This window comes from Phoenix dactylifera, chromosome 15, assembly GCF_051530095.1.
Source record: "Phoenix dactylifera cultivar Ajwa chromosome 15, Ajwa_hap1_PhDact_Kaust_v1.1, whole genome shotgun sequence".
Classification (NCBI taxonomy): domain Eukaryota; kingdom Viridiplantae; phylum Streptophyta; class Magnoliopsida; order Arecales; family Arecaceae; genus Phoenix; species Phoenix dactylifera.
The window spans coordinates 14,629,684-14,643,999 of NC_143204.1; the positions used below are offsets into that span (position 1 = coordinate 14,629,684).

The following is a 14,316-nucleotide window of genomic DNA, read 5'->3' on the forward strand; positions in this document are numbered from 1 at the left end:
AGGTCAAAAGTGCCGATTCTACGTGATTTCTAGTTTTGAACTTCAATTAATGCTTTCCAGCTTGCTTTCTCTTACTAAATAACGTCAATATTGTCTCCATGATCCATATGCTTGATAATATTAAACTTTAACATAAGACGTGGGGTTTAAAATCTTCAATAATATTGCCAGATAAGACATAGGTCCCCCAAAATGTTTGATAATGTATAACTTTCATAACTAAAGTTGCCTAAAAGAAAAAAGACGATTTGGGAACAAAGTCAAGTGAAATTAAAAGAGTGAGGTCGAATAAACTAATCTTGTCGGTTAAGCTAATTTAGGCATAATTGAATAGTACTGAACATTAAATGATAGGTTGCTTACATTGCTTTTGATTCAAACCCTGAGTCAAGGCAGCCCAGGATACTAATATTTTTATTAAAATGAATGCTTAAGCTTTTTTGACTCTTGCTAGTAACTTCGATGACATTATTTGAGATATGCAACGAGCAAAAAGGTTGAATGACCGATCAGTTAGATATGAGAACTTTTTTTTTGTAAGGAGCAAATGAGATATGGAAACTTAATTACTAGCAAATTCATGCAAACAAAACTTATCACGCTTTGGAGCTACACTACATGTTCGCTGAAAATTTCGAGCGTTAAATAAAAAAAGCTAATATGATTAAAAAAGAGAGAAGAAAAACTTGAATAGCCCACAAAGTGGTGTACATGCTGTAACCCTTCGTCGATACAATGAGTTTACGTGGGTGCATAGAATTTATGCATCAATTAAAAAGAGATACATGTGGCTTATCAAGCAGAGCTGAGTCTAGCAGGTTTGTGACGATCACCTTTCTTCATAGGTCATGGCCTTGATCACATTCTGACATGATATGCTTGATGTTAATTTGGAGGCTTGTGGGGCAATTGATTGGGCCAAAGTTCTTGATAACTGGGGGCCTCAGGGTTGGATCTCATAGATCTGAAGACAACTTGTGTTTTAATACATGGATATTATGAAATTATAACACTAACTAGTGGTTCCATACAAGACAATTTACTACTGGTTCGTCAAATCATGGTATGTCAAGTTAGGCCATGATAAAACTATATGCATTAATTATATAGTTTCCATACAACATTGTCTGTGATAAAACTATATGCATCATATGTTTTATAGCTCAAACTATAGGAATTTCTGGCAAATTATGTTTATTCTGGATCTTAATAGGTTAAAAATAAGCTCCATTCCATGCAAAACGACCCATCATGCATTCTAAATAGGGGAGGTTTTAGAGTTACACCAAATGCCTGTGGAGCAAGCATTTACAAGCAACACTTGCATGTTATGCAACAGAACACCCATTGTTTCCTCCTTTTTTTTTTAATTTGAACACCCATCTTCATGAACTACGTGGCCTCATAAATTAATGATGCAAAAAAAGAAAATCTCGTAAGAGCAAACCCAGAATCTATCCATAATGCTTCCAATGAAACCATAAGTAATAACCAGTAATAACCATCTCATCCCCCCCACCACACCACTACCACCACCTTTTTTTGCTACTAAGACGGATAATTCATATAGTTCTAGTAGGAATACATTCAATAAGATCAGAAAACAATAAGTCTCAGAGCGCTCTATATAATTTTCTTTTTCAATCCACAAAATACCCAGAGGGACTGATCATTTAAGAAGCCACCCAATCTGCGGCCTCATTAGCCTATCTGAACATGTACTTGGCCTAGAAGGCCACACTACCACTGATCATAGCTCAAATGTTCCAAAGCAAAAGTGGCACCCTTTACCGCTGCTGGTGCCATCCTAAATCCAGCCAATTACTGTGGCCAAGTCACTCTCAAGTATGACTGAGTTAGCCCGCAATACTCGCCGTACATGCATAGCCCAGGTCGACTCATACCACCCTCCGCTTCACTCTGAAAACTGAGGTGTCAAAAATCTAGCAGCCTCTAGCAACCGCTATCCTGGAGTCCGGATCTCTAATGATGAAGTCAGTACCTCCCATTCTGCCATCATCAAGCACGCATTCATCGAAGTTGAAACCATCTCATTACCTTCACCATTCCATCAAAACCTCCATAACCCAACTTTGCGCTGACTCTTTCTATAATTCATTACATATTTTAGTATCATATATTATTATGCCGGATTTATACAATATGCAAATTGTTTTTTCTTTTTTGAGCTGAACTCCAAGAATACAATGAACTCAAGAAGACGGCACAAATCAATGTAACAAAAGAAAAAAAGCCAAGTCTGTTACAGTCCGTGGACTCCTTTACTTGCAACAAAAAAAAAAAAGAAAAGCCAAGTGAATAGTAGAAAATAGCTCAAAATGTGTTCCTTGTCGAGCCAGACAAATCTCTCTCGCTAGGAAGCCCACCACTCAACCATGTCGCCTTCACCCTCAATTAAAATCACTTATACACCAAAAAAGGGGTTCAATAACAAAGATTCATCTCTTTTCTAGCAGCCAAATCATTGTTTATAAATTTATGCATTATTCTTATGGTTATATATCTATTTGCGATTCAGTCAATGAGAGAATTCTTATAACAAGAGAAAGAAAAACTTTATCAAGACACTGGTCACACTGCAACGAACCATCAATCATATCATATCATATTAGATATATATTTACAAAGCGTTCCATTTTCCATATATTCTTCAACAAAAATTTTAAAAAGAGAGAGAAATGGAACTCGGCAAAGCAAATAGAACCAAAAAGCCAACTTTGTTTCCGCCACATCTTTCACGGGATTCCCCCATCCATCCCCTCCATATCTAGATTCCTGCACAAATCTTTTCAAAGCTAAAAAGGCAATACCAGAAGAGCCCCAACCTCTTGTCGCCACGTCCCCAGCGGGTTCAGGTTGTATCTTCCGGGGAAAGAATGAATGCTCTTCTTACGTGACATCGACCGTTGGATCATAACCTGCACAGATCGCGAAGCACTTCGAAACCTTCTTCTCACCGTCTGTACAGATCTCGAAGCGACCATTGCAGCATCCAACGGTGGATCGCGCGAAGGAAGGAGAATCGTTATTTTGCGCAAAAGATACAACCCCTGTCCGCCACCCGCCGGCGGGGAGGGAAGGGGACGGGGAGGAAGCATCATAACTCCCTGGGGTCCACGAATATCGACTCCCCCGGCGTCGACTTGGTCCAGTCCCCCACCGCCCCGCCGTCGCCGTAGCCCTCCGCCAGCCGCTTCACGCACCACAGGTCCTCCGCGCACGACAGCCTCCGCCAGTGCGGGATCCCCCGCCGGAGCGGATCGCACGCCGCCACCTCCGCCGCCACCACCCCGCACCCTCCCGGCGCCCCCCTCCCCATGTTGTGCGCGTGCCGGCACAGCGCTCCCACCATCCCCGCCGCCGCCGGCCCCTCCCCCCCTATTCCATACAGAAACAGCGCCCCGAACGGCCGGAATATGTCCGGCACCGAGGGGATCCGCAGCCACGGCAGCGCCCGGTCCGCCGCCCGCGTCGCCCACGCCAGCCCCCGCCGCACCCTCGACGCCCCCCGCACCTCCAGCCGGAACACCCCCCCGCAGTTCCACACGCTCACCACCGCCCACGACTCCGGCGGCGCCGCCAGGAACTCCTCCGCCCCCGGCCATTCCCATCCTCCCCGTCCGCCGCTGGCGGCGGCCGCAGGCACGGCCAGGAAGGTGCCGAAGGAGAGGGGGTTGGAGAGGACGGCATCGATGTCTCGGGGGAAGAACTCCGTGGTGGAGAAGCGGCGGCGGTAGAGGGTCTCGGCGTCGGCCGGGGGAAGGCGGAGGATGCGGACGCTTCCGGGAATGGTGCGGCGGTGGGCGAACACCGGGTGGACCAGGATCGCCGGTGTCCGGAACTTGGAGTACCCGCACCGCCCGGTGAACAGCCGAATCGATGCTTCATTGTCCTTCTCCGTCGCCATGTACGCGTACTCCGCCCCCTGCTCTTTGAACCAGTCCTCCAACCTTCTCACCAGCTTCATCCCAGTTCCCATCCTCCTATATTTATATATTTTTTAAACAATTAACCAAACATATCTTAATAAACCATTAATAATTAATATTTAACAATTAACATATACACGCACATATAGAAAGAATAGTGACGGTGGAGTTACCGGTAGAAGGGGGAGACGCGGAGGCCGAGGATGTAGGCGACTTTAGTGTAGATAGGGATGGGGAGCGGGTCGTGGCGCTTCGCGGCGGCGGCAGGGGCGGCGGCGGCGTTACGTGAGATGGTCTTGCCGCAGGTGACGGTCTTCACGCTGCCGCGAATAAGCCCCACGATCTCTTTCACCGGCCCACTTTTTTCCGCCACCTAAAAGTTTCCAATTTAATTAAATTTAATGGTTTAAATGATGTTAAAACTACATATATTACTAATAACAATAATAACAACAATACCAGCATGAGGAAGGCCGGGGAGTGGCGGACGCGGGAGGCGGGGTCGCCGAGGTGGTCGGTGAAGAGACTCATCTCACCGCTGGGTCCCACCTCGCACATCCGCTCCATGGCCTCCGCCCTCAGGCGGTCCCTCTCCTCCTCGTACTCTCTCACCACAATTCCCTTTTCCGCCATCTCCCTTCCTCTGTCTCCGGCAATAAGCAGCGTTCGTATTGGTATTATAAGCAGGAAACAGTATATATAGATTGGAGGGAGAGGAGAGAGGACTTAGACCACTCTTTCTCTTAGAAGTTGGAAAGGAGGAGAGAGTGGAAGCGATGGTTTTATATCAATCTGTTGAATCACGCGTAGAACAAGAAAGGAACGAGGAGAAGAAGAGCTCGCTCCTTTTGGGTCTTACTTTGGTATGTGAGTAGCTTATGATGATTGGGCTTTTAGTGTGATGGGGTTGCAATGATGTATATATACTAGTTTGTCTAGGGTGATGGGGTTGGGATGAGGGGCCTTCCTCTCTCTCTCTCATTTTGATTTCCGCTGTCTAGAATCTTCACTTCTCTCTTTCTGGCGCGCGCGCTATAAGGATCGCATTTATTGTAATTGGAGGTAAGTAGTAAAGCCCGTGAAACATACGTAGCCGTAGAGGACGCGTGTGTGTGTATGAGGGGGGAAGGTACAAGGGATTGAGAGAAATGGCGGCTGTGACTGCGCGCAAACCTCCTGTTGGTGTGCCCGCTGGTGTTTTCTCATTTACAGTCATTTATTTCCACCAAGTAGAAGATGTATCATGCCATCATGGTTATCCTATATCATATGCATACATGCATGCTCATTCACTATACATGTGATGGGGCAATCATAGTAGGAAAGATTTGCATCCTTGATATCACTTGCTAACACTTGAATGTAGTAATACTACGTACTTTTACTATTCAAGATATTTGTTTTTGTTGAATGAAAGTATGTTGCCATCAGGCAGATTGTTGTTAAGAAACTAACGCAGTAAGTACTGTGAGTAGTAACTTGTGCAATTATTCTTTTCTCTCAGACCATGATTTTAATATGATTCACATAATTCTGATGTCATATGGTGGATTCTTTCATGCACTAATGCATGTAACAGCAAATATTGTTTTTATTATTGAGAAGATAATAGAGATATTCTGCATGTAATTAGAGTTATTTGCCGATTCTTATACTAATTTCCTCGAGGGTTCGTCTGTTATTTCTTTGTTATTACAAACCGCCGCCGTATGCGGCGACGTGGAGGGATTGCCGCTCCTTTCCGTACCTTCGGCTACCTTGTGGGCCCACTCAAATTTGGTCTAACCAATCCGGACCGTCCGATCAATTGTAGGCCATTTTCAACTCTAAATCAGACGGCGTAGATCAATCTGGTGGAACGATGCCTTGTATAACTAGATATACTGCTCCATTTCTCTGTGCCGGCAATTGTTTAGGTTGGTCACAGGCATTTCATGCTTTCACATGTCAATGCCAATTGCCCCAATGACTTTTTGATACATAAGAGAATAATTGGAAATTTTTATGATAATTTGAAAGTTCAAAGTATCTCCTCCTGATTGAGACAGGCTGATCGAGAGTATAAAAATAATGCCCTTCATGCTTCTAATCCATGGTAGTCATTACCGGTCAATTGGTTTAGTATAATGACACCGACCGCAATATTTAAGTAGGCGATTTCCAGCAGCGATGACCTTCTTCATAACCTATTCGTGTGACCCATGTCACTGGACTCCTAGTGGAGGTTGGGTAGGTAATCTAATTATCAAAAGTAATTATCCATCAAATATATAAAGCATTCGGCATGCCTTCCATGAATCTGAGATGGAAGATGCGATGGGAGCGAGTGACTATGGTGACGAAAGCAATGATGGTGATCTTGATGATAGTTACGTTGTGATAAAGGTGACAACCATGACGTTTGCGATGGTTGGTTGCATGAGGGCTATGTGAGTTCGTGGAAATGAGGAATAGTTCTCCATGTCGGTTAACATTTATCCGACTAGAAGACCAGCCATGATGATCAATAGGGTCAATAAGAAAAGTAACGTTGAACTTCAATAAGTTCAGACCAAAGGCATCATTTGAGGAAATTGCTTGGAAAAGATTGGGACATATTAACAAAATAAGCAGGATGGCCCATTATAAGATTTTTTAAGCTACTTCAGAGTGATAACATTTCCATCTTGTGACATTTTTATTCAATAAGAACTAATGTATTAGAATAACAAATCTAGTATTTTATCTCCACTCAACATCATGTAACGAAAGCATAAGACACCATGGAATTAAAAGAAAAACTAGTACTCTTTTTTAATAGACCACATACCAAATTTGCCTAAACAAAGAAGAAAGAAGCATAAGACACCATGGAATTACTCTTCCAGCCGCCGGCAAATGACCCAGAGACCGTACACAATCCTTTCACATTTCAATTACAAACCCAACCGGCACGAAACACTATGCAGTTTGTGGGTCAGAGTGGGGCCCATAGGCTCTTGGATCAGCCCACGGCCATGTGCACAAATGCTTACCTTACAACAGCCCCCAAAAAAACTGAGGGAAAACAGTACTTAGGAGTTAGGAAGAGAATAAGCTCATAAAAGATTTGCCGACTCATGCAACATGTTTGCCGTAATTCCGCCTTGTGTCTGGTTGGACTTATTAACACAAATCCGTAACAAACATGTGATGTTCGATGTGAACTAAGGAAGGGGATTTGGGCTTGGAGGAGTTGACCAAAAAAATCTTGATTGGGTCAATTCCCCAAGCAGAGATGGAGATTAGCTAAAAGTTTAGCCAGAGTTTTGCAATGTTAGTCTCCTTCTGAGTACGAGTTATATCTTTCATGTGAAAAAATAATTAAATTTTTTTTTACGACATCGACTATTGGATCACACCATGGACCGATCTCAAACCACTCTAAACTTTCTTATTTTTCCATCTGCGCAGATTTTGAAGTGAACATTGCATAATTCAATGGTGGATTTATGTGGAGGAAGATGAATCCTTTTTCCATGCAAATGATACAACCCTGTCCTCTTCTTCCATCCGCCATTCACTCTCATTTGTCTTCATTTTAGAAAAACAAATGTATCCAATACTTGGAAGTCCAGCCGCCGGGGCTTTTTCTAAGCCATTTCCTTGGAAGCTCATGGCATCGAGACCTTCAATTGACCGGAGCTTTACCTCCATTGGTCATAAAGGGGGTATAGTTTATTCCAATCGGTAGGATCTCTTAGCTTTTCTTTAGTCATCCTTATATATGTTCTTAGTCTAAAGCCTCTCAATTCCTGTCTACGGATTCTTATGGTGCAAGTTCCATGCCAGAGTGAGTCTGACCCGAGCAACAACGACCTTCCAATTAAAATTTGGGTGTTCGCTTTTGAAAAAAAGGAAAAAATCAAGCTTGGCGCAAGACAACAAAGGCAGTCAACATCCTAGTCGCTAGGAGGTATGATATTATTATAATCCAAGAGGGTGAGGCCCTCTTGATGTGGCGTGGCCCTTTGTTTTGTTAGTAGACCCTGGCAAAGAAGTCAAGATTAAACCACTGAGGTGGTAGCACGGTGGAAAAGGAGCTTTGATTCTACCAAAGTGGCCCAGGTTCGAAACACGTGGGCGTTGATTAAATACGGATGCCCCCTGCTTGGTTTATCCGATGGAGTCGCTATCTGGTTTGCCGTTACTTAGGTGGTGCCGGTGTAACGTACTCACACAGGGGATAGGGTTACCACGCTGGTGGGGCTCTGCCACGGATGGGGAGGGTATGAGTAAAAAATGTTTTACCCGCATCGAACACTCTCCAGCGGGGAGGGGGCCAGTAGGGGTTGTTACGCAGGTGAAGTTCTCCTCCCCCCCCCCCCCCCCCTCCCTCTCCCTTTTCCCTTTTTCAAAGCAAAAAAAAAAAGAAAAGAAGTCAAGATTGAATCCTTTCTCATACCGGATCTGTTCCAATATAGATGTAAATTATTACATCATTATATCATCTAATTAATATTTGGGCACTTGTATCTCTCAAAGAGCAAACAAGTGTAGATTTAGGTATACCAAATTGGATATAGCCATATCCCATTCTTATTCTAATATTCAATTATGTTTTTCATTCTATTTGTTTTTATATCGTTTTCAAAAACTTTTTAAAAAAAAGACAGCATCAACATGTCTTAAATTTAATTTAGTTTCCATATGGTAACATCTCTGATTTGTAGATTACCTATCAACAATCAATCTTTTAACCTAATATATATAACTTAATAAAATTATGGATCCACTAAAAGAGTCAAGTAATTAAGTAGATGTAACTTTGTTGTTTTTTTATGCTAGGAAGATAATAGAGAAAAGTTAAGGGACTTATTTTCAATTAATAAAATATAAGTAAACTAATATTTTTTTTCTACAAATTTGACTATCTTATTTGAATCCATTTAAAACAAATATGGGTATAACTTTTATTATCTAATTAATATATATATTCATATACAAAAAAGTAAAATTGGATATAAATGTAGACAAACCGCAATTTGATCTATTTGTAGCTAATTTTAGCTCTAATGCTTGGCATGCTTGAAAGAAAGATGGATGACTATGAACACAACTCATTAAAATTTGTTTCATGATTAATGTGACTTGATAAATATATTTTTAATTTTTCTTGTTAAGTATTATTGTCTTTTGATCTTTGTTAGACTAGAGAATAGATTATGAAAGAAGTATCCATGCATAAATTTCTTTTGTCTCGGAGGCACATGAACAAGTCACTTTACTACGTTACTTCTTAGCTTCTTCATATTGTAAATCAATGTGATTATGACTTGGTTGATCTTCTTAAACATACACATGCACCATACCAATTAATCTAGCCCGCAATTAAAAAAAATAAAGACTTTTTAAGGCTATAATTGATTAACTTATAGCAAAGATATACTAACATATCATTCCCACGTCACAGGGTGATGTGGGGTCGGAACCCCGACATCAGCCCACACACCGGCCGAGCAGGGAAAGCATCTGCGTCCCTCCCGAGGTATTGTCCGCTCTGGGATTGCCGCTTCGGGTCTGCGGGAGGTCGCCCAGGGCCGGAGCCCAATGACAGTCCCAATGACAGTCCCGAGCCCTGACGGCGCGGGGGTCCGCGGAGGTTGCCCCCTACCCTCACGGTTTTGTCCTATAAAAGGCGCCTCGTGATGAAAGGTTTTAGGCCTCCTCATTATAAGGCACAGACCTTTCCGCTGATTAGCCGATGTGGGACTAAACTGGGAACCCCATCCCACAACACAGCCCCTCCAGTGGGAAGGTCTGTGCGTGGCCGGGGCCCTTCCTCTAGCGTCATCTGATGTGGGGTCGGAACCCCGACACCAGCCCACACACCGGCCGAGCAGGGAAAGCATCTGCGTCCCTCCCGAGGTATTGTCCGCTTTGGGATTGCCACTTCGGGTCTGCGGGAGGTCGCCCAATGACAGTCCCAATGACAGTCCCGAGCCCTGACGGCGCGGGGGTCCGCGGAGGTTGCCCCCTACCCTCACGGTTTTGTCCTATAAAAGGCGCCTCGTGAGGAAAGGTTTTAGGCCTCCTCATTATAAGGCACAGACCTTTCCGCTGATTAGCCGATGTGGGACTAAACTGGGAACCCCATCCCACAACACAGGGCAATGAAAACTTGAATTAATAAAGAAGCAAATCAAAGTGCTAGGAAGGTTCATCATGGTTTTTTTAGAGTTGGATTGCAACAACTACTAAGATGCCAAGAGTAAGGAGAGAAGTTCAAGAGTAATATTCACAAAATATATATTGATACTATAAAAAAAGTAAGCATACTGCTAGCAAGGTTCATCATGGTTTTCTTGGAGTTGGATTGCAACGACTACCAAGATGTCAAGTGTAAGGAGAGAAGTTCAAGAGTAATTTAAAAAACAAAGTATAGTGCTAGCCAGGTTCATCATAATTTCCTTGGAGTTGGAATGCAACAACCACTAAGATGCCAAGGGTAAGGAGAGAAGTTCAAGAGTAATGAAAAAAGGTAAATCATAGTGCTAGCAAGGTTCATCATGGTTTTATTAGAGTTAGATTGTAACAACTACTAAGATGTCAAAAGTAAGGAGGGAAGTTCAAGGATAACATTCACAAAGTACACATTAATGCTATAAAAAATTTGCAAGAGATAATGAAGGAATAATGCGGAGATGAGTCATGCCATATAAAAGTAAACCACGAAAGAATATGACGATGGTTAACTCGTTCGCTATCTCTCGCCTACTTCTCCCCTATTCATGTTCTTCCATCTCTCACAATCATTGATTTTGTTTGTTTTATATATCCACTTGTTGCATGATCTCCAATGCTTGATAACGAAGTATAATTCTTTTTCAAAAAATATCTAGAATAAGGTGAATATCAAAATTTTGTTTTAAGTTTTATAAGTGTAGTTTCATGTACAACAACTCAAACAATTTACTTGCTTGACTTAGAAAAATTGCCTCTTAATATTGAGAAGGTGCAACAGCGCATAGCATCTTTATACCATTTAACAATCATTATTGATGTTCTTCTAAAGGATTCTTTTAATTAAATAAATGGAGAGGGTCCAAGGCCCCTCACTAGCTCTTACTAAACAATGAAATAAAATTATAGAATGACATGGTCAGTAAAGACCAGAGATATAAGTTTGCAGGGGAGTAGAGTTTATTTAACATCTATGATAGTTTAAAATGACTTGAGGTAGACTTAGCCAAGCACAAGGCACTTTTAAACTTGAATGTGCTAACAATTGCACGAAGAACTGCATTTTGAGAAGTCCTTTCTTCAAGAAAATGTTTGGGTTTTTTTTCCTCCACAGATCCCAGCATGCAAATATAACTACCGGATCCCAAGCCTTAGTTCTTTAAGAACCCTCTTAATTTTCCATCTCATCCAAAGCAAAAGAAGGGAAGTGTAGATTGTCATAATTTTGGTGTAGATCAAATATGTCGGCCCAAGATTCAGAATAAACATCGATCAAAAAATAAATAAATACTAAAAGAAAAGAAATAATGTAGGAGAGAGAATAGTTTTTTATTGCAAAATATGAAGAAGAAAAAGTTCTCTCAAACACCTCCCTCTCGCCTAGAAGCAAAAGCACACCTCCAAAAAAAAAAAAAAAATCTCCCTCAACATCCTTCATGTCACTCTCTCCCTTTCTTAATAAAATGCCACATGCTCCTCTTGTTAAAAGATGAAAATATGTCTATTAAGCCTAAGACTCAACTTAACTAAAGTGGACCAGCATGAAAAACAAAAGAAATTGGTATTTTGGAGTTTGTGATGACACAATACTCCCTTTCATTGCAAACTCTAAGCTAACAATGCCAAGCTTGTTGCGCACTTCAAACTGCTCAATCACCAATTATTTAGTAAAAATATCCACCAACTAATCTTTTGTAGAAATTGAAAACTAATCAATTTTTTCATCTGCAATTTTCTCTCTTATGAAGCGATGATAAACTTTAATGTACTTAGTTCTTGAATAAAATACTGAATTTTTCACCAAATGGATAGCATCCTCATTATCACAATAAAGGAAAATAATATACTTGGTGTCCTGAACTAAATCACTAAGCAATCTTGTGAGTCAAGTTGACTCCTGAACTACTATCGTGGTAGTATGATATTGTACCTTTATATAAAATAATACAACAATTGGCTATCTCTTACCATGCTAAGAAGCAACAGTAGATCCCAACTTGGAAAAAAATAATCAGTGGTAAACCTATGTATATCTACATCACCATCATAGTCTACATCTATAAAGCATGCTAACTTGATTGAATAATTAGTAGTATATACCATAATTAGTAAACCTAGCAATACCTTAGGATAAGTAAAACTACGTCAAAATGTGGCTGCCTTGGATTTTGCATATGTGAGCTAAGAATACCAATTGCATGAGCAATATCTGGCAGATAGTCAAATAGGTCAAATTGCTGACAACCTATATATATATGGTAGGATAATCATGAAGTTTGCCTTGCTCTCTACTCAACATTAATTTTGATTCAAATGATGTTTGTATATGCTTGCAATTAGCCAATTCATACTTATTTAATAAATCAACAGAATATTTTCTTGGACAAATAAAGGCCATATTTGAGTCTGTCTGCCTTAATGCTAAGAAAATATTTCAATTCACTGAGTTTTTTCGTCTCTAATAATACAAATAGTTGTTTGCAAACACTATGAACCTCATCAATATCATCATCAATGATAATTAAGTCATCAATATAGAAGCAAATAATTACCATACTCTCCAGAATCTGTAGAAGATAGGGAATAACTACAACATGATAAATGCTGTCCAATTTTCCCCTGCTTGAGACCATACAAAGCTTTCCTAAATTTGTAAACATACTCAAGATGGGAGGAGTCAACAAGAACAGGAGGTTGCAACAAATAAATATCGTTTCTTGTTAAGATCACTATATAAAAAGTCATTCTTTACATCCATCTGCTATAAAGACCAACTCTTGCTAGCTGATAAAGAATTAAGCACTTTAACTATAGTTAATTTTGCAACTAGTCCATAGGTCTCATCAAAATTAGCTCCATATTTCTGTAAGAATCTCTTACTATAGCCTAGCTTTGTTGCATTCAGTAGAACCATCGGTCTTCCTTTTTACGTTATAAATCTACTTGCAAAAAAATAGGAGAAATACCACTAGGTAAAGAAACTAAAACCTATGCCTCAATCTTCTAGAGAGTTGAACTCTCTGCTTTTATGGCATCCTCCCAAATATCCACACTTCCTCTCTGCATAAGGCGGTGCCTCTACCACAGACTTGGCATGTCAGGTGTTCGATTAAATGCCCAATCCAAGAACAACTCCACAATCAACTTGTTTGCCTAACATATCGTCATCCCAATATATAAGAAGAAGCAAGGTAAACTGAAAGATTAAGACTGAACTCCAACGCTTTCTTCTTGATCTAAATGTAGATTAGTAAAGCTTTTAGCATCCATCCCGAACTCAGTAGCCTCAAAATACCAACATCCAGCACCAAAAGTATAGTTACAGCACATAGTTATGGACAAAAATGAAGCATGACTAACCAAAGGAGTGACATGCAATGCCATCCTATCCATCACCAATTCCAGATAACAATTTTCTGCAAGTTTCTTCAAGTCTTTGATGTCTTGGTGGTCTTGCACTTCCAATAAATTCCATATGGTACGCTCCCTAAGGCTGGTGCAAAAGCTTTGGGAATGCCCCAGCTCCCAAATTTTGAAGCCTTCCTTCTTAGCATCAGCACTAGCGTGTTGTCCATTGTCTTTTGTTGGGTTCATCATCAATGTTGCCTGACTCTAATCCTCTCAAGCAGAGCTGAAAAGCATATTATAACCAATTGGAATGCATGCTCTCTTGATCTTTGTTTTTCTATCAATTTTGTTTAGTGATAAGTCGTCGTAATTTTGTATCATCAGTTTCATAAATAGTAATGCAAGCTTAATTACTTTAAGCAAGTGGGAAAGATTTGTTTGTTGTGACTTAAAATAAGTTGGGACTAGTTGAAACTACCCTTCATAAAAACACTTAAAATTCATTAGTCAATGTAATCCATACTCCAATCGGGTGGAATTTTTTGATCGAAGTAGCAGGACGATTTTCAATTTTTTCAACAAGAGGGAGCCAGTCTTGTCTCCAGGAGTACTTGTCACTAAGAGGAAGACTAAGGTAGTTGAAGATGAAGCACCAAGATTCTAGTTCAGGAGGTCGGCAAGAGACTAGGCTTCCATGGAATCCATAATAGTGCAAACAAAGGCGCATTTGGAGAAGTAATTAATTCTCAGACCAGAGGGAAAAATTCAGAACTTAGAAGAAGAGCTTTTAAAAGAGAGATGCAAAGTGGCAAACCAC

General features: G+C 40.9%; 1 protein-coding gene and 1 long non-coding RNA gene across 2 annotated transcripts in view; one reads left to right on the forward strand and one right to left on the reverse strand.

Annotated features, from left to right (window-relative positions):
* The window catches only part of LOC120111760 (uncharacterized), a 31,012-nt gene that overhangs the window by 4,505 nt on the left and 12,191 nt on the right, over positions 1 to 14,316 (forward strand). The window lies entirely within an intron of this gene.
* Positions 2,591 to 5,071, reverse strand: LOC103697254 (putative N-acetyltransferase HLS1). The gene is made up of 3 exons (XM_008779078.6): positions 4,410 to 5,071; positions 4,124 to 4,323; positions 2,591 to 4,004 (listed from the first exon to the last, which is right to left on the reverse strand). The coding sequence occupies exons 1-3, from the start codon at positions 4,581 to 4,583 to the stop codon at positions 3,119 to 3,121; spliced, it is 1,260 nt and encodes a 419-aa protein (XP_008777300.4). The 5' UTR covers positions 4,584 to 5,071; the 3' UTR covers positions 2,591 to 3,118.